Source organism: Melozone crissalis, unplaced genomic scaffold (assembly GCF_028551555.1).
Source record: "Melozone crissalis strain CALT ecotype California unplaced genomic scaffold, PUWL_Pcris_2 ptg000034l_1, whole genome shotgun sequence".
NCBI lineage: Eukaryota > Metazoa > Chordata > Aves > Passeriformes > Passerellidae > Melozone > Melozone crissalis.
The window spans coordinates 6,481,597-6,507,226 of record NW_026535812.1 but is presented as its reverse complement, the minus strand read 5'-3'; the positions used below and the strand labels follow the sequence as shown (position 1 = coordinate 6,507,226).

Below are 25,630 nucleotides of genomic sequence, written 5' to 3'. Positions count from 1 at the left end.
CACACAGAGCCTGCTCGTGTGGAAGCTTCACCTCTGAGCCGAGCTGGATTGCTCTCAGATGTGGCACACGAGTGAATAGGGGCAAACTGCCCCAATTTGCTGGGCCTAAAGTGACTCCTTCTCCAGTCCTGGAGAAAAGCCCTCCCTGGAACCAGGCACTTGGCTTGGCTTGTAACTCCTGATGGGTTTCCTGCCCTCACTTTTACTCCCTCACCCACTGGTGGACAAGAGTAGACAAAGGGCAAAATAAAATGTATTTAGACAAAAGAGGCATGCACTCTTTTCAAACACAAACTCCTCCAGAAACAGGAAAATTATCTAATTCCATCATGTAAAGAAGGGATGGGGAAAAAACAAAACCCAAGCATGTTGGCATTTTCCCCCACTCTTTCACATGATACTATATAATTTGTTATTAGATAATCAAAGTAGTTTTATTAAATTAAAATCAAAAGTTAAACATTCAGTGTGCCTCAGAAGGGAATACAGACAAACCTATTCCTCACACCAGGCTGGAAGATACATTCACTAGATGTGTGAAATGGGAGACTTTGTCCAAAAACATCAAGCCTGGAGCTAGTTTGACTCCCTCTCACTCTGCTCTGCCCTTTGCTAGAGATCTACCACCTCTCTGCAAGCAGTGTCCCTGCCTGCACAGCTCTGGTGCCATGCCCTTCCCAGAGCATCCTCTGATCATGGGAAAACCTGGTCAGTGCCAGGCCGTGTTTCAAGGTGGTCAGTTAGAGCCTGTTGGGCCCCAAGACCTGGTTGTTTTAGTCAAGCAAGATGCAGGGAGTGATGGCAACACATTTGAAGGGATGCCAGAAGATGTTTCTGCTTGGACAAAGCCAGGTGGGGATAATGGCAACAGAGGATGGAGTCTGGATGCAGAAAGCCAGTCATGAGCCAACACCACAGGACAGGTTAGTCAGGCTGATGTATTTGTGGCTTTCCTGGCATTAATTCGAGCCTCCACTGCAGCAGGGAGAAGAGACAGTACCAGGGGACAGCAAGGGACAGCCCCTTGTTCTCTGCCCAGACCCGCTCTCTCCACTTCATTTGACTTTACCTCTGAAAGCTGCTGCACCCTTGTGCCATCTGTCCCCCAGCAGCAGGAAGGGAGCAGGTTCCAGTTGGCTGGCTGCAGAAGAGCCGGGGGATTGAGGGGAGGTGGCTGCACAGGCAAGAACTGAAACAAACTGGGAAATAGGTTGAAGACAGGATTTGATAGATCCAGCAGGTCTTGATTAGACTGTGATCCTAATTTTCTTGGCTCCAATCATGATTTGCATTGTGGGCTGTAAATGCTGTTCCCTGCCTTCCCCAAAGACAGACAGGAAGAGGAGTACAGCTGTGATGACCTGCAGGCAGTGCAAAATGATACAGGCCTTTACCCAGCAGTGGGTGAGGCTGGGGCTGAGAGAGAAGGCTGGATGAAGGCAGTGGTGACCTGCAGCAGGCGGGGGACTGAGATCAATTATTGGCCAAAATTATTTTCTGCAAAGGTCTCGGAAGGCCCGTGGCATTGTTTATGGGCCCGTAGCACTTCGGGGTTTATTGGAGGAGGCAGTGCAATTGAAGCACCGGTTTCAGGAGATCAGCCTCCATCAGGGGAATCACAGCTTGGAGCTCTGCTGGCTGAGGTAGGACATCCACTCCTTGAGGGGAGGGTTCCCCACAGCTGCCAGTTTTTTCAGAAAGGCACTGGGTCGTAGCCCAGGCACATCAGGGTGGGTCTCAGAGTATTTCTGCAGTTTGGCCAGCACGCGGGGCAGCCCCACGGTGGAGGCGTAGAACATGGGGCCACCCCTGTGCTTCGGCCACCCGTAGCCATTGATGTAAATGACATCCAGGTGCTCTGGGCCTGATGCTATTCCCTCAGCCAGGATGGCAAACCCCTCGTTGATGAGGGAAAACAGACACCGCTCCAGGATTTCCTCCTGGTCTATGAAGCGGGTCTGGATGCCGTGGGTGTCTCTGTACTGGGACAGGAAGCTCTGGAGCCATGGGTCTGGCGTGGCTGTCCTGCCCCCGGCCTTCTCGTACAGGTACCAGCCCTTGCCGGTTTTCTGGCCGAAGCGGCCGTGCTCACACAGCAGGTCCGGCAGGGGGCTGTAGCGCTGCCCGTGCCGCTGCCGGGCTGGCGTGCCCGCGGGGAGGGACGGCCCGGTCAGGCCCTGGTCCTTCCGAGACCTCCAGCCCACGTCCAGCCCGGCCAGGTCAGACATGCGGAAGGGGCCTATCTTAAACCCAAAATCTTCAAGAACCTGATCTACTGCGTCTGGTCTGCTCCCTTCCTCTAAAAGGAAAACTGCTTGTTGGACGTACGGAAACATCATGCGATTCCCAACAAACCCAAAACAATTCCCTACCACCACTCCCACTTTCTTCAGGGCTGTGGCCAGCTGCATCGCAGTGGCGATGGCGGTGGGGGACGTGTGGCGGCCGTAGATGATTTCCAACAGCCTCATCACGTGGGCAGGGGAGAAGAAGTGGGTGCCAATGACCTGCTGTGGGCGGTTTGTGGCAGAAGCTATTTCGTCGATGTTCAGGGCTGATGTGTTTGTACACAGCAAAGCTCCTGGCTTGCAGATCTTTGACAGCTTGTGGAATATTTCCTTCTTCAGTGCCATGTTCTCAAACACAGCCTCGATGACCAGGTCTACATCACGCAACAGATCGAAGTCCACAGTGAACTGGAGACGTGCAGGGTTATGAAAATCCAGGATCTGGGCACCCCTCTCCATTTTCATAGCCTCACGTTCCAAAAGGAGCATGACAGCTTTTCTTCCCTTGTTGAGATTCTCCAGATCCTGCTCCAGGGCTACCAAAGGTATGTTGGCCTTAACCAGAGAAGTCACAATGCCTCGGCCCATTGTTCCCAGCCCTAGAGATAAAAGCAAGATAGAATCAAATATTATGAATAGCAAATTAATCTCCTGAAAGTAGCATTTCCTTTGTATCTCCAGGATAAAAAGTGGAAGCCTCTTGAAAACAAGTAGTGCATACATAGAAAACAGATATTGAAGACTGGGAAAAAGGAAGGTGAATCTGCTCTTTCAGTGAGCCTAAATGTTTGAAAAGAGGTAGCACAAAGGCAAGTTACCCTCACAAGCTTACAAAATGCCAGTGGGATTCACCCAGTGTGCACAGACCATGTGATTCATGTCTCATCTCTGCAAAGTTTTACACCTATGGAAAGCAGGATCATTGAGATGTGAGAACATGGGGATCAAAGAAAGAAGCTCTGAGTTACATCTGCAACCCTCTTATGACCTTCTGCAGGCAGATTCAAAGCAAGTTTTCACCCTGAGGGTATCACGGCCTCCCTGCTCCTGTGAGATGGTCTGTTATGGGCATTGAGCAGACACACCCCCCCAGAGATTTTAACACTGGCAAAGTTCAAAGACTTGGTTTCTCCCTCGTCCTTCCAAGCTTCCTCTTTGTCTCCCTCCTCTTCTCCCTCTGCGCTTCACTGCGTGATCTTTGAAGCAAAAAAAATTCAGCTGCTATTTCTGTAAAGACTTGGAGGCTGATCTGCTCTAAACTTTGTCTCTAAGGCCTCCTGTGCCTGGTCAAACAGGATGGAACCAATGCAGTGTTCTTAATCTAGATTTCAATGTCTTCTCTCTCCTTTGAAATCACGCTGCCACATCAGTAGCCTTTTGCCTGCTGTTCACTTTCTGTCAGCTATCTCTGCCCACCAGGAACTCTTCAAGCCCTCCAACACCAGCCATTCCTAACTTCTAGAGATTCTCAAAGTCAGTCTTCCTTGTCCAACCACACAGTTAAAGCTCTTGTCCAGAATTCCTGGAACTGAGAATCCACTCACACTGTAATTTTTTCCTCCAAGGTGTGTAAATGTGCTACCCCCAGCTCATACCCCCAGGAATACCAGTGTAGAGATCACTGGCTTGATCCCTTGCACCAGCCCTGTCCTCTGCGACACTAAATGAAGCTGCACTTTCCTGTGACACATGACCCACACCACTGGTCCTGCTCTCCCATGGTGGAGGCTTTTCCAACTAAATTAATACAAATTAGTGAGGGAAGGTCAGCACAATTTTACCAGCTTTGATAGTGCAAAGCCTCTGAATGGGAGGATTACTAATATCCTAAATATAGCAGCAACCAGACAAAGTAAAGGTTTGTTATAATTCTGTAAAAATGATTTTTTTAATCTCAGGTTTACAAATGAAAGTCAGCTAAACAAATAAACAGAAACAAGGGGATTAAAAATTTTGTCTAAATCAGCTTTGTAAAAAAGAGCTGAAATGATGTCATCACTTAAACAAGTTCCAGCAACCAAGGTCAGACAAGGTAGGATGTTTTTCCTGCATGCTACACACTCTTGGTTTAGTTCTGCCCACCTTCAGCTTGTGTGCACACAAGACATTTCAAACATTCCCTGCTTAGCCACCAGAAGATGGTTTTTACTGGCATCACTAGCTGGCAGCCTGCTTACAAACCATCATTACACTCCGAAGCAAATGCTGAAGCTCCTTTCAAGGAAATTAGATTTGGTATTTCATAATCAAGTTCTACTGCAAACTAATTTGAAAATAAATCTAGAATAACATGAATCAACTCTTAGTAATTCAGTGTCTATGGTTTGCTGGCTGAAAAAACCTGAACATGAGCAGTTCCTCCCACTCTGCTCACTCTCCAGAGCCTTTGATGCAGGAGCAGGCACATTTAGGGACAGGTTTTCCCTGACATTGGTGAGCCACACAAAGTGATTTCTTCCTGCAGAGCAGGAGGGTAGCTCCCCCCTAACCCAGCCCCATCTGTCAGGCTCTCTTTAGCCATCAAGCTGAAGTGTTTGCAGTCCCACATGGCTCCCTCTTGAAGTCTCTTCTTTCCCACTGTGGAAGCCTAAGGTTTCTCTCTAGAATTTCCATGTTCTCCACACATCCTGGGTCTTGTGCACTCCTGATCCAGCTTCAGTCTCGTGACTGAAATCTTAGTGGTTCTCTTGCCATATGAACTTTTCCTAATTTTCCACACTGCCTTTTCCTAAATCAAGACCTCTTTTGTGAGCAGATGTTCCCCAAGCTTCTTTCCCAGGGAAGCTCTGCAGTGGTGGCAGGTGATTCCCCTGGTTGCTTCCATCATGAGTACTCCATGTAGGTTTTAGCCATCCCAAGAGAGACAGGCACACATGCTTGTAGTACTACACTTTCTAGGACACAGGAACAGGCTTATAGATAAGATATGAGCTTGCCAAGCTTGTTTCTGACCTAGAAAAGCTGTCTCTCAACTTCCTACAGAACTCTGCAATGGCTTGTATGAAATGATGTTTAATGAAGCTGGCAGAGAGAGTAATGAAAGCCCCAAGGGGTTTGTTACATTAGAGCTTGCACAGCATGATTCCCCTGTGCATGATTCCTAAAATTGGGCTATAAAACTAAGGAGAGCTTTGGCTATCTAGCAGCAAAAGAGGCATTTCTGAGGACTCCTCTTTTGCAATTCAGAAAGCCAGGTGAACTTGGGGAAGAATATGTTAGAGCAGAAAAAAAAGGCAGGGGATCATTAGGCCTTACATGTGTAGAAGGCTGTGGAAGAAAGAGGAAGGGAGATGTCTCATGCTCAGCTCAGATCACACAGACTGAAACATGGTGAGGAACTGCTCCAGAATTTCTGCTGTGTGCTGCATTTTCTTACTCAATAGTGGTCTCCCTTCCCCCAAGCCAGGAAAAACCCTTATTCTCCTCTTCCATGCAGAGGACTAGTTTCATGTCCAAGGCACATCTTTCCAAAAAAGACTGAAATCTGCTTCAGGAGCAAGAACAATTCCCAGCCATCCTGCTCCTGGTCTTTTATTGTGAAATGAAGCTTTGACATATAATTAAAACTACACTTGTACATATGTAATTTCAGGCCAAATATGGGTATAACAAATCCATTTGCTGGGCAAGCTGAGTGAATAATGATGGTTAATTATTGATCTGTCACGTGAGGTATTTAGAATATGAAAAATCATACAAAATTAATTGAAGGACTTTAAAATACAAATTTCAAAACAAAAGCACTTGAAATATGTACAAGGCAGATCATGTACAGTCCCACACTACAGAAATACCTATCTGTGGAAAACACTCTGAACTACAATGAATATTTGGACATTAAATAGCCTGGCAATTGAAATAATTCTTTACAGACTGCTAAAAATATGCAAGAGCTGTTCCAGTTTTCCTGATAAAAACAACAATAAGCAATTGGCAGTAATGGGCTGCTGTAGACAGGGGCTGCTGCTTTCTCTGTTTCAGGGTATCAGTTTCAAGCAGAAATAATGTGATACTCCAGACAAGCAGGGAGCTGTGGGGAGATGCAGCTGCAAGGGACAGAGAGAAAAGAACCTTCTTTCTGAGTGGTGAGGAACCAGAGAACGTGAAAAGAGGTGGGAACCAAGAGTTCAGATCAACAAAAGCAAAGGAAAGGCAACATGAAAAAGTCAACATGATCTCAGTTGCTTCTCACCATGCAGCAATAAGAGATGGAAGCAGCAGCATAATGCAACATGGTTTTAGTGTGTGAAACAGCACAGCACTGTCTGAGGGAAAGTAGGGTCTGCATGATTTCTGAGGAGCCTAAATTGAAGCAGCACCTTTCTCTGACTGACCTCCTCTCTGCAGTGAAAATAGAGAGACCCAGGGTCACCTAGGGTAGACTCAATACTTGCATGGATGAGCAGCACTATTTTAAAAGGTGTCAGTCCCTCAAAAATCATCCCTAGGATTTTGATTTCTGGTGCTACAGGGATGTACTTCAGATCAAAAACATGAAGTTACAAAACACTGTAGAGCATTGTACTAGCTGGAGAATTATTTTTTGTTTCAGTAACCTGAAAGAAAAAATACAATTATGTTGGCATGTTCTCTGCCTGTCTCTAATGGACTTACAATTTCACTTCTATCGAAAGGAAAAGTAGGAGTGAAACATTCCAGAGGAAGGAAAAAAAGCACAAGATGCAGAAAGAAGGGCTAGAAAGCAGTGACACTTTGGTGAGGAATTCAGGGTTAAAAGGAGGTGATCAAGAACCTCCAAGGTAAGTTACATCACATGAAATGAAGTATGACATGAACAAGAGTGTAAGCAAAGCAGGCTCTACTGTTGGGACACAGGGGCTGTGTAATGAGATCAGTGATTCAGCAAGGGCTGGAGCCTGGGTGAGTGTCAAGGCCCTGAGTGCACTGATGGGATTTGATATCCCTGAGCAGCCACACCTGGAGCTCCCACCCACCTGTACTGCCCATTGCCTCTGAGCCCTATTTAAGCTCAGACCTGGGCTTGTGCCCCCTTCTTAAGCTTTCTTGGAGGAGCTCTGGTGGCTTATTGTGGTCACTGTTGACCCAAACTTCAGCCTGCCAGACTAACATCCCACCTTTGCCTTGGACCTGCATCATCCTGGGAACTTTGCTTGATCACCTGTACTCCCAGTAGCTCCTGGCACCATCTCTGGTCCTGCCCTGCCTGCCTTGCCCAGGTACTGTACATTTTGATGTAACAGTAGGTTGTGCTGCCATACAGAGGGAGAAATGGGTGATGGCCCCTGGGATAAAAGCAGAGGTCATGGGCACAAGCTGAACATGGGAGTTCCAGCTGAACAAAAAGAAACAATTCTTTTTAGTGTGGGGCTGACTGAGCATGGGCACAGATTGCTCAGGGAAGTTGTGGAGTCTTCATCCTTGGAGATGTTGAAGAGCTGTCTGGACATGGTCCTGAGCAAGTGGCTCTAGGTGACCCCATGTGAGGAGATGTTAGACAAGATGACATTCAGAGGTGCCTTCCTGTCTCAAGGATTCTGTGGTTCTGCCCCCTGTTCTTGTCATTGGCTCCCCATTCCTGGGGTGCAGCTGCTCCCTGCCAGTAGATAATTAACTGGATGTGTTAATGTGGCTCATACCAAGGTTGCCTGTTACCCTGGGCATGCTCAGCAGGAACAAGGAAGAAACACTTTGGTACCTGGCTATGGTGTAATTACTCCTGGAATGCTGCTCCCACTTTGGTTATGCATATTTTATGAAGTGTTGAAAAATTTGTGGAAGTTCAGGGTAAATCAAATGACCAGAGTGTGACAGATTGTGCTTTGCAGCAGAAGTATCAAAGCACTTAGTTTATTTCTTCTGCAGAAGGAGGAGTTAACTTGATTGTCTGTAATCAGCTGTGAAAAACACTGAAACCTGGAGGTGAGGTTGGGGCAATTTCAGACCATAATTCAGAAATCTGTCCAGAGATGAGTGGCAAATACTTAATCCAATGGAAGAGACATGCAGCCCAGCCAATTCTGCTTGGAAATAAAGTACAGATGATGTTTCTACTAGAAACTTTTAAATAGAGGTTGCATTTGTCCTCAGAATTCCCTCTAGCTCAGTTACAGCCCCAAAATAGGCAGCTCAGCTCTAACAGCCCTTCTGGCTAAACTGTCACTGTGATTAGGTCTTTGCAAGTGTGTTGTTCTGGCATGGTTTAGCAGCACAGAGCAGACAATGTCCCTCCTGGTCACCTGGTCATTCCCCCAAACTCCAACACGGGCCCTCCTGTCAAAGCACACACTGCAGGACTGACCTGTGTGGCACTGACAAAAGTGTGTGTCCAAACTTCTGTGCTCTTCAAGTCATAGAACAAATCTGGTAACAATTAATGCCTCTTTACCTGAATGTTTTAACAGCCACAGATCCTTCTCACAGGGTTTGTGATGTTTAAAACCCATTTCTATTAAAAATATGGCATGGCAGCTAATGAAGAGAATTTCCAAAAAATTCTCTATGGCCTAAAATGAGTTGTCAGACAGATCAAGAGCCCTGAGAAACACCCAGAAAAAAAGCAGTGTTGATCTGGTGAGATTTCCTTGAAACAGAATGGATGTTTTCCAAGTGTTCCATTACTTGTCTAACCATTTTTGAGTGCTACTATCAACAGCTAGAGCTGAAAGATTTTTTTTTTTTTAATCTCAGCAGTGCATTGAAGGTTTTATTTAAATTGCTCTTATAAAAAATTAATGAAGGCATTATCTTGCTGGGCTACAAAATGGCAGGAGTGGATCCCAGTGAGATGAAATCTTCTTAAAATACAGCTGTCAAAACATTTTTGTATTAATATATCCTGAGTGACTCTGTGCACATGCACCTGCAGTACAGAACTAGACCAGGAGGAGGAGAATTTCCTACAGACCTGCTTCTAGCACGAAGCAAAAACAGGTCTTGGTGTTTAAAAGGGAGCAGACTGCTTATGGTCCACACATGAAGATGTAGGGGGATAGAATATAAGAAAATAAAGATAGTGTAGAAAGTAATCTTACCCCTAAGGAGTTGCAGCTGGGCCAATTATCAAAGATTAGGAACAGGCCTGGCTTTAACAGGCCACAGCTGTAAGCAATGAGAAGAAGAGTGCTATAAAAGAGTGGGGTGGCTGGGTGAGAAGGGAGCTGGAGTCAGCGGCTGCTTTGTGAAGAAGAAAGAGTCAGTGCTCTGAGGAGCTGTCCATGAGAAACACCAAGAAGGTATGGAACCTTTGTGATAGGAGACAACAGTATGGAACCCCTGTCATAAGATGACAACACAAAGCCGTCTCTGAAGTGAGAGAAAGCTGTTCCTCCAAAGGAAGAGGAGACTCCAGGTGCTAATCTAGTGGCATGTGGGTTGCCATCTGAATTTGGAGCTTCCCAACGCAGTGACAACTTCACCAATGGGCGTTGGAGTGTGTGATGGGTGTGAGTGCCTGCTGGGGGCTCCCGTGGAGCTCCCGGCCGCGCTGGGTGCCCCGTCCCGGCCGTGCCCGGTGCCCACCCCGGCAGTTCGCTGTGCTCACCTATGACGGCGGCCCTGCGCACGGGCTGCGGGGCAGCGCTGCTCCAGGAGGCCCCGCCGGGGGTTGCCCAGCGGCGCACGGCTCTCTCGGCGAAGAAGGCGTACTGCAGCGCCTGGGCCTGCCCCGAGCTCAGCAGCACCTGGAACAGCTCCCGCTCCCGCCGCACCCCGTCGGCAAAGGGGCTCTGGGTGGCGGCTCGCACGGCCTGGAAGCACAGCTCCGGAGCCAGGCACCCCCGCGCCTGCCGCTTCACCTTCGCAAGGGCTTCGTCCAGAAACGCTTCCATGTTGGGCAATTTGGGAACCGGCTTAAGGCTGAGCCTGCGGGGTCCCAGGGGCTGACCTGGGAGAGAGAAATGGAGTTACAGAACAAAGCAGCCCCATCTTTTCAGATGTAGTATTTCCAGACTTCCAGACCCTTTTCCACAGGCTGGGATGGCAGTCTGCCTCCTCTTCTCCAATCCCTGCATTAGGGCTTGCATGGCACAGTGAGCTGGGTCTAGAACTAAAGCTTCTGACATTTCTCCTTATTTCTGCTTGCTCTGACAATTACGATTTTTCAAGTGCCTTCTCAGACTTCAAAAAAAGTAAGACTTTGTTTTCAAATAAGTAATTCTCTCCTTGCTTTTCTCAGCTTCAGAGTGCCCTGACTTTCCAGTTCTCTCCCTCTACAGTCCTAGCTGCCACTTTCATATGGATCTTTCTTTAGGCTTCAGTAATGAAGCTTTCCTCCAGTATTGTTCAGTATTCAGGACCCAGTTGACACTAGCCAGAGGCATTCCAGCCAGAGGCCTGACCCAGACATTGACAGGAGAGTGGAAAACATGCCCTGACTTCTTCCTTGAATGAAGGAGCCCCTCAAGTCACTTTGGGACTAACCAGAAGGAAATTTCACTCAGCATGAGTTTGGCAGCAAATGGGAGAGTTCATGTTTGTGTCAGCAAGTGATGAATCAAGCAGCCACACAAATATGTGAAGTTTATTACAGACAGAGGTTGCTATGGTGATACCTAGACAGGATTTTAATTGGGAGAACATAGTTGTGGTTCAGATGCCAAAATTCTCTGTCATCTTTGTAAGTACAGAGCTGGCCATACTCAGGTGTTCCTCTGCTCTAAAGGCAGCTTGCTCTAAAGACCAGGGAGGAACAAGTTCAGCAATTTGGGAGGTATCCCCTTGATACTGCAGCACTGTCACAAAGACCCTGCTGCCATCCCAGCCATAGGCACATCATTAACTGCAGCATGGCACTGCAAGGATTGCTAGTGCTGTTCCCAGAAGCAGACAGGGCTGCCACCAAAGTCAGGTGGTGGCCTGAGAACCTTATGCTGAAGCTCTCTGGGGACAGTGTCTCATTGCTCTGGCCTCTTAGATGAGCTCTGCCATGGGAGCACACTTCCTTCTAAGGCAGCATTTTGCATATAGCTCCTCTTTCTCTTCCTGTTGTCTGAGCTAGGGAAGTGCCAATGCACCAGCAGAATAGTCAGGAAACCCTACAGGGATACTGAAGAGCAGGAATAATGGCAGTACTGCAGGCATGGCTGCCTGAGATACATGTCCTGACTCTAGCTCTTCCTCCAAGACTGAGCAATGCTTAGGAGAAACTGAAATACAAGTTTCCAGGATGAGTTAATACACTGATTTCTTGTAATAAAGGTCTTCAGAGCTCAGGTTTTTAATTAAGCCTCTTAGTGAGCACAAAAAGATGAACACTCACTGTGTAAGTAGCTTCCCTTGTAATCAGAGTTCATAAAAATGTTTTCAACATTGACAGTGGATATAATTTGTATCAGCCAGTATTGCAGGATTATATTTATTCCAAAATAAAGGAACAAGATAACGTTCCTTTATTTTGGAATAATTTTTTCCCCTAAGTTTTTAACCCAGAAATGTTCTTTATCTACAGTTCTTTATTTAGGACTTAAATAGTGGGTTATATTCCATCACAAGAGGAAAGCTCAGGCTTGTCCCAGAAAGCTGATCTGATGGCTGGAAGATTGGGCAGATCAAGGAACTTCATATGACATCCAATGGAAAGGGCTGGTAAAAAAGGAATACCACTGGAAGCCTTTAAGCTTGGTCTTCAGACAGCAAATAATACTGTAAGCACAAATAGTGATGGGGGACAGGAGACAGTTCTCAGACTAAAAAACAACCAAAAAAACCTCAGGGTCCTCTAGTAAAACTCTTATTTTAGCTGCAAACTGAATAGATTTTCTACAGCACCTCTGTGCAGTATCTTAGTTTCTGCAATGCTAATAAAAATATAGGACATGTTTATGATGAGGGAAGAATTACCAGAATCCAAGTCTGGGAATAAGAGATCAGCGTGGGACACCTGCAGCTTGATTTCTAAAAGCAAAGCAGCAGGAAGATGATGAACAGTGCTGCAGCAAAAGCATCATCCACACAGAGGAATTAACACAGACTCCTGCTTTATTTACCAGGTTTGTAGTCCAGGGGGCACAAAGAGCAGATCAAACCTATAAAATTTCTATCAGCCAATGCACCACATATGCAGGCAGCATCAAATATTATGTTATTTAAAGAAAGAAATATCATCCTAGGGTTGTAAACCCTTGGGACACTATGAGATGGCCGTGCCAGAGACAGGGCCAGCCTAATGTTTGTCCTCATGCAGAGAATTGATTGTGAATTTTTGAGGAATAAAGCTGAGCCCTGCCCCTGCCCCTCAGGCTGCCAGAGACAATTCCAGGCCATGTCAGACCTTTCACAAACTCTGTTTGGTGTCCACACTTGGCTAGGCTCTGTCAAAGGAAGGTGTCAGCCAGAACCTTGAGCCTTGGGGAGAGATTAAAATGTTTTGATATTGTGCATCTTGGCAGAGGTGGCTCATGAAAGGCCTTGCAGCTCTAAAGGAAAGCTTTCCTCCAGTCTCCATTTCAAGGATGCAATTACCCACAGCAGCATCTGTTCCACCCCTAGCTTTGATGAGCCTCAGAAGGAACAACTGCTTCCTCTGCAGCAACTCCCAGTAGCTTACAGGCAGAAACTCACCACCTTTCCCCACAGATTAATAGCTGGGGAGCTTGAGCTACTCCAGATTGCTCTGGTTTTCCTTGCCTCTTTGGTGCAAGGCATTGGTACTGCTCTGCTCTGAGGTCAGTCAGCAGATGGGGTCAGAAAAACAAGGGCTGTATGTGAGGAGTTTCAAAGTCTGCTGTGTGGAGGCCAGAAGCCAATTTCTCCTCCAGCTGAGGAAGACCAGAGCAGGCCAACAAGAAGTGGGCAGGATGAGATACAAGCTACTGCACATCACCAGCAGTTCCAGCCATTTGTCAATTTTGTGATGCCATCAGCTGGGAAAAGCCTGAAATGCAGCTTTGGATCACTGCAGTGATTGTCAAGCACATCGAATGAAAGGACATTCTCCTTGTCCCCAAGGATTTAGCTCCTGTCTACTCCTTTTTAAAGATATTTTCTTTAGCCTGCAGAAGCGAGTTTGAAGATATTTTCTCTAGCCGGCAGAAGCCAGTTTGCCTGAGAGGTCAGGGAATTATTCTTGCTTCCTATCTGCAATACATAATTTGGTTTTCAATGAAAAATCTGACTTGGAATCAGTAATTGCCTCTGTGTATTCCTACACCCATTTACTGTTTCAGAGCATCTTTTGAAGGTGTTCTTCATTAGGAGCAACCCATAAAAATGTATGGATGAGAATGCTCTCCCAAAGTGCCATAAAGTAGCTCTGTCAGCTGTGTATCACAACAATAATCAAGGACCCCTGATACAGTAAGGCAGTCATTTGAGACTGATCTCTTGCCATGAGATACTGCAGCTCTGGTGCTGAAAAAGCTTTAGAAGAAAATTATTTCTGAATTGATTCTTTGAGAGTTATCTTGCAGTACAGCCTTCCTAGGAATAGAAATTCCAGTAGTGACAAAACTAGTTATTTAGCCAGACTGCTCTGTAAGAAGTCAGCAGTTGGAGCTTCATGTTTGAAAAAAATCTCCTCAGAAACAAAATGCTGCCTGCCACACAAAGTCAGTGGAATTTTGTGATGGCATTTTTTGGGTACATTCTCTTTGGTTTTATTAAGATTATCTGAGAAGCATTCACTGAAAACAGAACGCTGTGTGAACAAACTCCAGACCAGCTATACAAGACTCCCTTCATCTCTTCTGCAGCCCTGTTTGTGCTTGATGGAGAAAAATGAAAGTTCTGCCTTGCCTTTGTAGGACAGGAAATTTATTAATTTTAGGCAAAGGCCAAAGCAAGGAATGACTCAAAAAGAAACATACAGGCCCTGGGTACACCAATCTTTCAAATTATTAGATAACCTGAGGGTAAATGGTGCATCAAAACTTGTCATGGTCTTCTGCAGGGTGTAATGAGAAATTTTTCAAGCAGGAAAGAAATAGATTAGCTGGCTCACCAGTGTTTTCACTGTTAAAACATGTACTTTAAATGCCAGTAAAGCTGTTGGAAAGAGTCTGAAAGCATTTTTAAGGTTCTGTGGGAGTTGATATATAGTGTGATGTGCAACACCGTCAATGACATTACTTATTTTTGCTGGGATAACTCAAACCAGCAATAAACAGAGTGAAAATCTAATAATGAGTAAGATTGGAACAGGCTACCTGCTGGACCTTCAGCCAGGATCCTTGTATGCTTATACAGCTCAAGAAAATAAACAACAAACCCACATTGGTAGCTACAATCTCCATAGAAGATGAAGCTTGACAATTTCCAGAGAAGATGAAGGTAAAGAACAGGATTTTGCCGGTGTTGGTAGTGGATATAAGCTCCAGAGAGCAAGTTACCCTGAGAAATAGTGTGGTCAATGCTTCCTTCCTGAGGGTCTCCTGTAAGGCCAAGCTGGCTTTCACAGCTCTCAGCCACTGCACAATGTCTGTCATGGAAGAAACAAGCATGCAAATATCTAAACTCCACCTGATTGCACATAGCATTTGTTGGAATCCAGAATGTTTTCAGGTTTGCCAGTTCCAGCAATGTACCCATTACTCATTTCATGACACACTGCTGCTGCTGTTATCAGTACTGGCATAGATCTTGTGCAAAGCATCATTCAGAGCCCAGAGGGTACATCACAGGGAGCACTGTTTGTTGGGTTAATTTGCCTAGAAGAGTGGTAATATTTCACTGCTCTCCCAACAGATGGAGAAACAGAATTCTCATTGAAAACAGACAAACTCAGTGAACCAAAGTACCTTTGTTTTTCTTAGAAGCATCAGTGAAGTACATCAGCCATCTCTTGCTAAAGAATTATATTTAGTCTGATGACATAAAGGAAAGAGTAAAGAGGAGTGCTCATGTCATTGATTCTGCACTAGAAAATGAAGCTCTAACATACTGTGGGATGAATACAGTGAGAAGGATGGGCATCTGGTACAGAAAACCCAGCCAAAGGATACCTTGGTGCCTGTCTGGTACATCTCAAGGTGTGGCAAAGTATACAAGACACTGATATTTAAGAACAGTCAATTCTTTGAATTACCTTAAAATATGGTGCACTGTCATCTAGGAAAAAGCTTAGGCTGCCTCAGCTTCTAGCTCAGAGAAGGGGCCTTGTTTGTAGTGAAGAGAACTGGAGGAGTAAAACCAACATCCCAGCTTGGACAGCATTGCCTGTAAGGCCATGTGGTCAAAGCAGGAAGGGTTTTTTGCTTTCCTGCATTCAGCTCATTGTGACAGAGCCCCAGATGAAATGCAGTGGTCAGGTTCCAAAGGTACAAGGTCAGCAGTGGAAAAATGCCCTGTTTTCTCTAAAGGCAATGCTCCTCATGCTGCATGAGGAATGTTCCTCTGTGCAAGTTAACTCCAGCAAATTTGATTCTGTTATTTCTGAGATGGGGGAAAAAATCTCTCCCCATCCCTCCCATTTGCACAGGTCATTTTTTTACATGGCACCCAAAGGATTAGGGACAGAGTCACATACAGACCATGGATCATTAAATTGAGCACAGGATGTGCCAGCCCCTCCACTACAGGGAGAAAGTTATTTTTGCTCAGCCATTATGGATGGTGCAACCAGAATGCATGCAATGCCAGCTGGGATCCAGAACTGTAGATGGATAGAGCACTTAGCCCCCAAAACCTGGGGAGTGCAGCATCCCAGAGGAGCATCTGAGTTTGGATAGACAATTAAAAAGCAGGAGGACTTGATATAGATCTGTTCTCTCAATCTCAGTTGAATTTCTGTAGCTTTCCAGCATCTGATTTTTTTCACTTCAGACAACAGGAAACAAATTCCGCAATTAATTCTCTCTTATATGGATGCCAAAACTCAAGAATGGAGCATATAAATTAGAACAAACTGGTGGGCTTTTTTCTGCCTCTTTTCAGCCCTGAAACATCACCAATTATTTCCTGGTACTGCTACAATTTGTTCCTCACCAATCACTTTGTTTGCCAAACGGATTGCTGCCTCAATGGTGTTTTCTTCCACAATTTCATCAACCAAGCCCAGCTTCAGTGCTTCAGTTGCTGGAATGTGTTTTCCTGCCATAAAAAGAGAAATAAGGTGACTGCAGTGGAGCCTGATGGGCAATTTTGTTCTTTTCCATCTGATCAAATGACTTGTGCAGCTGGTAATTAGCCCCTCATGGGTGGAAGCAAGTAAAATTACAACCCAAGAAGCTACACAGGTAAAAGATTCCTGGTTTTCAGACCAAGCTGGTATGACTCAATGCCATGTTCTTCTATACAGACACAGCACTTACCTGTAGTGATCATATCCAGAGCAGCTGGTACTCCAATCAGTCTGGGGAGTCGCTGAGTGCCTTCAGCACCTGGAAGTAACCCTAAGGTGACCTCTGGCAAACCCATCCGAGCCTAAAATGCAGCAAAATTAAACAAAAATCTGATCAGAAAGAGTGGTAATTGCAAACTGAGCAAAATAGAGGAAAAATAAGCAGATGTGAGTCACATTGATCCTCTATGAAGCCTTAGAATTTCTACATAGAAACCTCATCCTTGCTTTTTGCTACATAAAATATTTAAGAAAAAAACCACTTGACCATTTGGAGGATTCCTGTACAAATGCACAATGAAAACATGACCTTTCAGAGGATTTGTGTGCTAGTACAGCCCTGGGGGACAGCTGTAGGGCCAACAGCATTCCCTAGATTGACACATCTGTCAATAATGCTTGCAAGTAGTTGTTACCAACTGGAGGAGGGCAAGCTGGCTTAACTTTCATCTCCCTACTCTAATTCTTCCAAGTTTAGCAAAGAGTTGGAAGGAAACTTAAAACCATCTTGTTTCACTACCTGCCATGGAGGGACACCTTCTTCTACACCAGATTGCTCAGAGCCCTATCTAACCTGGCTTTGAACACCACTGAACTCCTCCCTAGTCTTCCTTCAAATGTCTCTTGGTACATTTGATAGCTGGTAGAGTCATGGCAGATAAGCCAGGGGGAGCAGGAAGTGTATGGAGGTCTTCTCTTAAAAAATTTATCTAGATTTTGTTGCTTTTAAAAAATAGTCTGCACATTTTCTATTGAGCTTTTGAGATACTTTGAGTTACTTTAAGACCACTACTTATAGTTACAGTGGTCATGGCATTTCATGATGTGGTTTAGTGGGCATGGTGGTAATTGGTCAAAGGTTGGATTTAGTGATCTTGGAGGTCTTTTCCAACCTTAGTGATTCTGTGATTCCATGGTCCTCACCTTAGGTGGCACAGAGAATGATGTGCAGTATCTCTTTATGCTGTTACAGCAACCCACACTGCCACAGAGAAAGTGACTCACTGCAGAAGTGAGGGGATGGCCCTGTCAGTGAGGAGTTTGTACAAGGAGACAGGCACTGCTCAGGGTGGTTCAGCATTCCTGAGCCTTGAAGGAAAAAACCCAGATCATTCCTGAGGACTCTTCAAGCTGTCTCTTGGTCAAAGTGCTCCTTGGGGACCCAGAGCTAATGAGGAATGTAACCCTAAATACTCCATGCTAGCTGAGTTTCAACTGCCTATAGGAAGTAGGCCATGAGCAGAAAGAAGTGCAAAATTCATAAGGCTGGGGGAAAAAATAAATAAGAGAAAGTCACGCTGCATGAGTCAGTAAGATACAGCTGTCTGCATCAGAATCTAGATAATGAGACCTAGGGCAAATTAACATTTGGTTACTGGAGTTCTACACAGCCATCTTATCCTACTAGTTACTTATATTTAGAAATGACTTGAAATTAGTTAGTTAGTAAGGCTTAGGAGAGATGTCAAGGGTGGTGGTGTAGGTGAAGAATGTCTGAGCACACAGACTTGTATCCTGTAACTGTAAAGCCACTCTCCTGTGGGCAGAGGGTCCCTGGAAAGGCACCTGTCCCTCTACTCGTGCCATCTGTACCTGGCTCCCACTGCCTCCAGCAGCCCCTGTGGCCCCCAAAAGAACATTTCCCTGCGCAGGCTGTGATACCTTCACGTGCGCAATGCGGTAGTGACAGCCCAGCGCCACCTCCAGGCCTCCGCCCAAAGCGACGCCCTCGATGGCCGCCACCACCGGCTTCTCGCTGCTTTCGATGAGAGACACGACGGGGCCCAGGGCACCTCCGAGTCTCTTCGGAGCGGAGAACCCTCGGATGTCAGCTCCTGGGGAGCACCAAAAGATTAGCAGGAATTAGTAGGCGAGGCAGTGACTGGAAGAATCCTTCCCTCTGTGCCAGCTGCTCACAGATGCACAAGCCCTTGCAGAACGTGCTGCTGGCAGGGGAGGGGTTAACAGGAATCACCCCCTTTTGGGACCACCTTCAAGGAACCCTGGATCTGTGATCCTTTTCACAGAGCTCCGAGGAAGGCTGAGTACAAAAATACAGAGTAACTGTAAGGATCATGTCATCACTGCAGAAATTTGCAAACATTCTTGGTGTGATATTGAGCCTGGAATAGTTTAGTGCAAGTTACTATGAACAAGGAATATAGAACTCCTCAGAAATTCCCTAGCTTTTCAGGCTTCTTCTACTGGAGATCTGTCATTCACCACTGCCCCACTCTAGGTACATTCCATACACTAGACCAGTAAATGGAACAGAGATTTTACATAAATGAAGCTACAGGGACTGAGGAAACACCAGGATGTTATGGAGTTGAGCAGCTGTCCCTCATTTCAGAATGAACAGGCCAGTTTACTTCTGGCCTATTTCAAGATCCAGCTTGTTCTGTGCCCCATGTCAATTTTGGTACAGCAAAATAGACAAAGCACCCTCTCTTGTGGCCATTTCCAGCCAAATCAGGACTTTTGTCGGCAGTGTGATGAGGCAGAGAATCTCCAGATATGATGGGTGGAGAGTGTTTCATCTTTTGCTCAGCCTGTGTTTGTTGTCTTACCTGCACTGAATTTCCCATTTTCACCACAAATCATAACAGCTTTCACTGAGGGATCTGCATCTGCTTTCTTCAGCCCATCCTCTAAAGCCTGGAGAACTGCCCGACTGAAATAAAAAGAGATTCAGCGAGGAGCCATCAAATACATCCCCTTCCAATCCCCTTCCAAGGGGTCTGTGTTGAGAACACTGAGCAGCCCAGGGGAAATGAGCACCATGTCCAACAGGCAGCCCCCATGCCTGCCACAGCCTCTCCAGGTGAATCCTGTCCTCATTCTCCCTCTTACTCCAAGGACAGGCGCCCAAACCCAACAGGCTGATTGCTGACCTGTCAGTCACTGCCTGGAGAACTCATCTTCAGGCTGTGACACTGCTGTTTCCACAACAAGCAGCACAGGGAAATGTTCTTTTGAAGATGTCTTTATGAATTAAACATTCAGATTTTCAAGAAAACAGTTTAGCATAATTTAGAAGTAATTAATGCTAAACCACTGACAGTCTAAGAACTTTTTGAAAGGAGTTCTAGGGATAAAAAAGTTATTTTTCAAACACCTGACACAGACTCTGCTGATGTTAATAATGCTTTCATCTTGTGAAGAACTGCACATAGGTCTGGACTTAAACTGGTGTGGGATCCTGTCAAAGGGAATTTGGGCATGAAACACTACACAGAACAGGTCTTGACTCATCTGAACAGGTAGCTCTGCAGGCACCAGCAGTAAATGTGGCCAGTAAAGAATTAATGAAGAATTTCAAAATGGATCTGTAGAAGCACAAGCAGTGATTTTTCAAATCAGATATTTAAAAAGTCTGACCCAACTGAACGTCCACTTTGCATTTGCTTCTTTAAAGCTAATTCATGTTTGTATAGATGGACTTGGAGAACTTATTCTGTTTTAGAAGGTGGTAACAATAGTGATAGTGGGTAAAAATAGAAGCATTAGGACTTTAGTAATAGAAATATTAATACAAATTTAATGTATATATATAATTTAGATACTAAAATGTACTGCTATACACACATACTGATATCATTTGTGAGAGACTATTCTGTGTAGAGATGCCTCTGATACAGAAAATCTGAGCCCCAAGCAGCTGAAGGCTGGAAGAATATCCAAGAAGTATCATCTACACTTGCCCAATCCTTTATAAAACCAGCTTTCCTTTCCTAGACCTTCTCCAAAGCCTGGGCCCAGCTCCACATGTGAGCTTGGTGCTGAGGAAAAGGCAGCAGAGCTCTGCTGATGCCCAGTGGAGAGCAGCAGTGTTAATTACACACAGCTAATCAAAAGGCCTGAGGCACAGTCAGCTTGGGCATGTTGCTCTGTGTGTTAGAGGGCATTTCATCTAAAAAGGAAGCTTGTGGTGAAATAGATGAAAGCTACATCATTACATTTTTACAGAGCAATGCTTGCAGAATTCATGTAGGAATCCACAGTCTGCAAAGGGAAACTTGAAGGCCCAAGGAGCTCCCAGCTGTGTGAAGGAATCCCAGCCAAGCTCTGCATATTCCTCCTTCAAAATCAAAAAAATTCAAGACAAACCATAGGCAAAGTCTATCAATCAGGGCCCTTGGCTGAGGAGGGCTGTCTAGGAGGGTCTCCAGGGCCATCTGCTGCCTGTAGAAGGCTGTGCTACACAGAAGGGTCAGCGGGAGCTCTGAGACCTGACAGCCAGAGACTGGGAGAAGTGTTATTTTTGGAGAGAGAACAGCCAGTTATGTACCAATTACCCAATCTAGACATCAAAGACAGCTCTGAAGTGTGATGTTAGTAATGGTTCTGAAGGCTGAAACTTAAAATGAGAATAATTTGGCCATGGCAAAGTAAAACTGTCAGGTGAGTCAGTAAAGGTCTCTCCACTGCATGTAGGTCCACATAGCAGAATATGAAAACATTTCCAAATTTTATACACTAAATGTGTTTTAATATGTTAAAAAATTGTCTTTTATCTCCCTCCCCTTGGCATATCTGTGATTGCTGCTATTTGAGGAGCACCCACAGGCTGCCCCCAATGCTTGCTGCTCTTTGAGTTCTCTTTGTGCATCAGTGAAGAGCCAGGCCACAGCCATACCAAAATCACCCAGGGGCTGGGAGATTGCAGGGAAAGCCATTGGGAAATGTCATTACACTCTACAAACCATGGGGCAAAGAGGGAGAAAAAATATGTTACATGATCCAAACAAATGTGAAGTTACTAATTTGCAACTATTGTAGAGACAAATGGCACAACTCCACCAGGAGCAGACAAGAAGCAATCAGTATTTCTGTGTCTGTTCCAGGCAGATGCAAAATGCCCAGCCAGAAGGGTTGTCTGCAGCAAATGGGAAGGTTCAGGGTTCTGTGGAGGAAATCAGCCTAGCCCTCAGCACTTACAACAACATAACACTGCCAGAATAAAATAAAAACTAGTCATCAAGGCTGCCACAAAATCACAATTTGATCCTTGTCTCACCTTAATTAACCCAACAGGACTGTTTATGATACTGAAAAATTTAAATTGGTACTTGCAAAAAGATCTCTTCTATTTCCATATAACTTCTTCCCAATTGGAATTTTTGTGGAATAAAAAGGAAAGAAATCAGAATTTTTGCAGTTTCTTGTTTTTCTAAGATGGAGTGATAAGTTTGTCTTGAATGTGTCACAGTCCAACAGACAGACTGCACTGCTTTGTCACTCACATGTTATAACTGGCAGTAAAAGATGTGATTTTCAATTAAAGCATCATAGTAAAACATATGACAGTAGAATTATAAAAGTACTCAGGAGAATCCCAGCTTCAAACTGCTAGAGCATTAAAGAAACAAAAAGTCACTGTAATTTTCATAAGTATTTCATTACTGTGACACTGTCATTCATTTAGCAGTAACAATGCAAAAATTCCCTCCATGCTTTCCAAGGCTGCATCCCATCCATGCAGTCATTTCCACCATGGGTACAATTCTGACTGCAGAAAAGTGATTCTGCCAAGGGGATTCAGTGTTTCAGGAACTCAAAACAGGTGCTGTTAAAGAGTAGGTGCACACCAGAGCAAGAGAATGTTCTTGGAGATTACCATACCAGGTTGTTTTTAATTTATGGAACTCATTGCAGTGATTGAGGTGCTGGATTTGTAACAGGGTTTTACTTTTTACCTCAATTATTTCACATTTTACCTGGAGTTTGTGAATGTGAATTTCTTTCATTTAAAAAAAAATTAATGTAAGGGAATCCTGAACATTTACTTAGCCACATTTAAAGAAGTGAGACTCAAATCCAACAGTGGAAAATGTTGCTTATGGGAAACATGCAGGTCTGGTCCTTTTCCTTTGTATTTTTCTCAGCTTCTAATATACTTTAAAAACCTGCAAATCCCAAATTTGCAATCCCAAACCCAACAATCCAGGCTCCTTTTCCTTTGGATAGCTTCCTGCAGTGTTTTTCTTTGAACTAACTGCTGGGTATTACATAATCCCCTACTTGAAATTGAGGACTTGTGTGCTGGAGTTACCTGCTCTGCTCTCCCTTGCTTCAGTGTCAGATCCAGCTGTGCAGTAGCTACTGTCACACACTGTTGTGTGACAAGTTACTAACACAGCTTGAACAGTTCTGTTCAAGTTTTATGTTCTTTCTGCACATAAATTAAGGCCAGAGTGAGAATGGCATCTTTTGGGTGGAATTTTAGAATAGTTGTTTTAGGGAGCAGATGCTAATTAATCCCAGAATTTTCTCTCTGTATCTCATCCTGATGAGGTGCTGATCCATGGGTAATCACATTCTCCCCTCATTGCTACCTGTCTGAAGCTGCAGCTTCTCTCATCTGCTTTACATTTTCTGATTTTTAAGGTGATCAGGGTCAGAAGGACAACCCTGGCAGCCAGGGAGAGCCTTTCCCAATCAAACCTGTTATGCTGTCACACTTCATAGAATCCCACACATAAGCTGCCCTATTGCATGGCCTCCCCTATCCTCCCTGGAGCTTTTCTGTCCTTGTCAGCTCAAATGTTGAAATACTCCTTCAAGTCCTCCTAATTCCCAGTGCCAGCAGCCTGCCCCTGCTGAGAAGGAGTAGTCAGTCCTTCCTTTTGCAAGTCTTGTCTTTCTGTTACCCCAAACTCCCAGTTCTTTGCATATCTAAATCCCTTCTCTCAATGTCATGGTCTTGAAGATGCAGGTCTCTGAGCACTAAACTTCTGCAAACCAGGAAAAAGCCCTCCAAACAAATCAAATTTGGCAGATGCCACCTCTGCTGGTAGAGTGATTAGCTTAAAGGGGGGTCTGTGTGGGAATGGATTTGCTGACACAGTCTCAAGTCAGCTCACATTTCTCAGGAAAGCACTGCCCCAAGGTACCAGCAGAGGATGATGTCAGACAAAACAAATTCCTGCCCACCAGTGGCTTCTGAAGTGCTAATGGCCGGTGTGATGGCCCAGGAGGGGGGAAACGGGTAATGGGGAGAGGCAGGGGAGGCTGGAGCACAGCAGCAAAACCTCACCAGCCTTAAAAAGCGTTTGTGCCTGCTGTGAAATGAAATTTACAGGATTGCTCCTGTCTGTAACTTTTACTGCCTCCTATGACCTGTGCAGTGAAACATTTCCAGCACCACTAACAAACCTGCTCCCTGTGGTCCAGTGCAGAAATGTGCAGCAGCAGCAGGAGGAGCACCCAGGGATCAGAGGGTGCTCTGCCTTTGCTAGCTGCATCACATCTCAGCTAACACCTACCTGACAGCAAGGGTGTGAGAATTATGGACCTCTTTTAAAACAGGTATTGCCCTGGCATGCCACCAAAGACGACGGACATGTCTCAAGTTGTAGCCTAATGGATCTGAAGTCTGCCAGGATATTCCTTCTTCCCTGCAGGGCCGAGGGACAGGACACAACCACACAATCTGTCACCCTTGGTGTATCAGAGCTGCACTTTGCTGTGAGGCCCTGCAGGGCCAGGAGCAAAGGGCAGCAAAGGCAGAGATCTGCCCTGAGGAAGCTGCTGTGCTGCTGCTGTTCAAAGGCAGAGGGGACTTTGGGTTTTCTCCAGGACTTCTCAAAAGAAGGGAGTTAAGGTTCCTTAAGCACATGTCTGTTACTGCTGAAGGTTGGACTCACTGATTTTAAAGGTCTTTCCAACCAGAGATTCTATGATTCTTTAGGTCTGTATTTTGTATTTTTCATGGTAAGGATTGAAAGTTCATTGTGAGCACAGCCTGGAAGTTTTCTTAGACTGGTCTTGGGCCCAGGAGGTCCAAAGGATATGTTACACCGTACAGTTCTGTGAGTCTTACATGTCTGGTTCTTCTAAACTCATCAAGTCACTCCAAGTTTCTCCTGGCGATTACCTGAGCCGAAAATGTTCTTATTGCATTTCTAAACAAGTTGCAACAGAAGAATGAGCAGTGCCAGCTACAATGTAGCTTTTCTACAGAAGAACATCAGGGTTTATCTCCTTTTCATGCTCTTTCTTGTCTCTATGAGCTTCTTTTTATCAAACTTTCTCATTTGTAAATCAAGCACAACTGCAGTGGGGTTATTTTTGGCTTGTGAATACAGGCTGAATAGACACTGTGGTCACTGTTACTGAACAACTGCAGCTGCTTAGAAAGGGTTTATGTGCTCCTCAGAACTAAAGGAACTAAACCCCACAACTAATGTAAAGCCAAAAGCATGTAAGTCCTTTTCAAGACACATGAAAAACTAAAATTTCAGAGGCTCCTACAGATTGGTGCTTGACTTTGTTTTCCACTGTCTCGTGTTTGAGATTGCACAGGGCCCTTTTTGACCAAGATCAGTATTTAGAGGTCAATTCCTTAATAATTTTTAAAGGCCAAATGAACTGTTTTCTCATAGCCCTGGCTGAGTTTAATGGTGGTGCCAGCTCTGCTTGCTGAACCACACCTGATACCCACAGAGCCCTTTGCCCTGCCCCCTGTGCACACTTGGCTAGCACAGGGATTCGCCAGGCAAGCACTGGCAATGTGGGGCAGGCAGTCAGACCAGGAAATCTGAGCATTGACTTGCACCAAGCAGCGCTGAAAGCACCCCAGGCTGAGCTAACGCTGCTGTGCTGTGTCTTGATGTTTAAAGACAGGAAGGTGATGAGAAATAGGCAAAGTTTTTAAACACCCTCCAGGGGAGATGGCAGAAAGTACGATCTGCTGAGCCTGGCCCCTCTCCTGTGTAAACCCCCAACTAGAAATTATAAGAAAGAGCAGAAGTTATGGCAAAGTTCAGCATGGTGTTTGCAAAGCGAGATCCAAGCTACCTCAGAAGGAGCCGCCGGGGCCTCTGCGAGCACTGAGCGGTGCAGAAGTCCCGGCTGAGGCTCCCTGGGGCCGCCCCCTCCGGGGCTGGAGGGAGCCTCCCCCGGGGTGGGGGAGAGTGAACTCGGTGGAAAGGAAGGACTCGGAGAATCCCCCACCCGCTCACAAGGCGGCCCCAGCCCCGCGCTCCCCGCGGGCTGCCGGCGGTACCTGAGCGCGTTCACCGGCGGGTTGCGGAGCCGGATGACGGCCACGGCCGAGCCCCTCGCGTACTGCGCCATGCCGAGC

The 25,630-nt window shown here is 45.6% G+C and overlaps 1 protein-coding gene across 1 annotated transcript; it reads right to left on the bottom strand.

The window, feature by feature from the left end:
* Window positions 1–632: 632 nt before the first annotated feature.
* On the bottom strand, window positions 633–25,630 carry EHHADH (enoyl-CoA hydratase and 3-hydroxyacyl CoA dehydrogenase). The gene is made up of 7 exons (XM_054282750.1): window positions 25,553–25,630; window positions 19,113–19,216; window positions 18,205–18,377; window positions 16,514–16,625; window positions 16,188–16,292; window positions 9,811–10,152; window positions 633–2,887 (listed from the first exon to the last, which is right to left on the bottom strand). Exons 1-7 carry the CDS (start codon window positions 25,621–25,623, stop codon window positions 1,617–1,619), a joined length of 2,178 nt encoding a protein of 725 aa, XP_054138725.1. The 5' UTR covers window positions 25,624–25,630; the 3' UTR covers window positions 633–1,616.

What these genes read in the sequence shown, in the direction of transcription:
- EHHADH (XM_054282750.1), bottom strand. Translation starts at nt 25,623, where the DNA reads ATGGCGCAGTACGCGAGGGGCTCGGCCGTGGCCGTCATCCGGCTCCGC. An exon ending in TCTGGATATGATCACTACAG is followed by an intron (nt 16,293 to 16,513) that starts GTAAGTGCTGTG and finishes TTTTTATGGCAG; the next exon opens with GAAAACACATTCCAGCAACT. An exon ending in TTTGGCAAACAAAGTGATTG is followed by an intron (nt 10,153 to 16,187) that starts GTGAGGAACAAA and finishes TCTCTCTCCCAG; the next exon opens with GTCAGCCCCTGGGACCCCGC.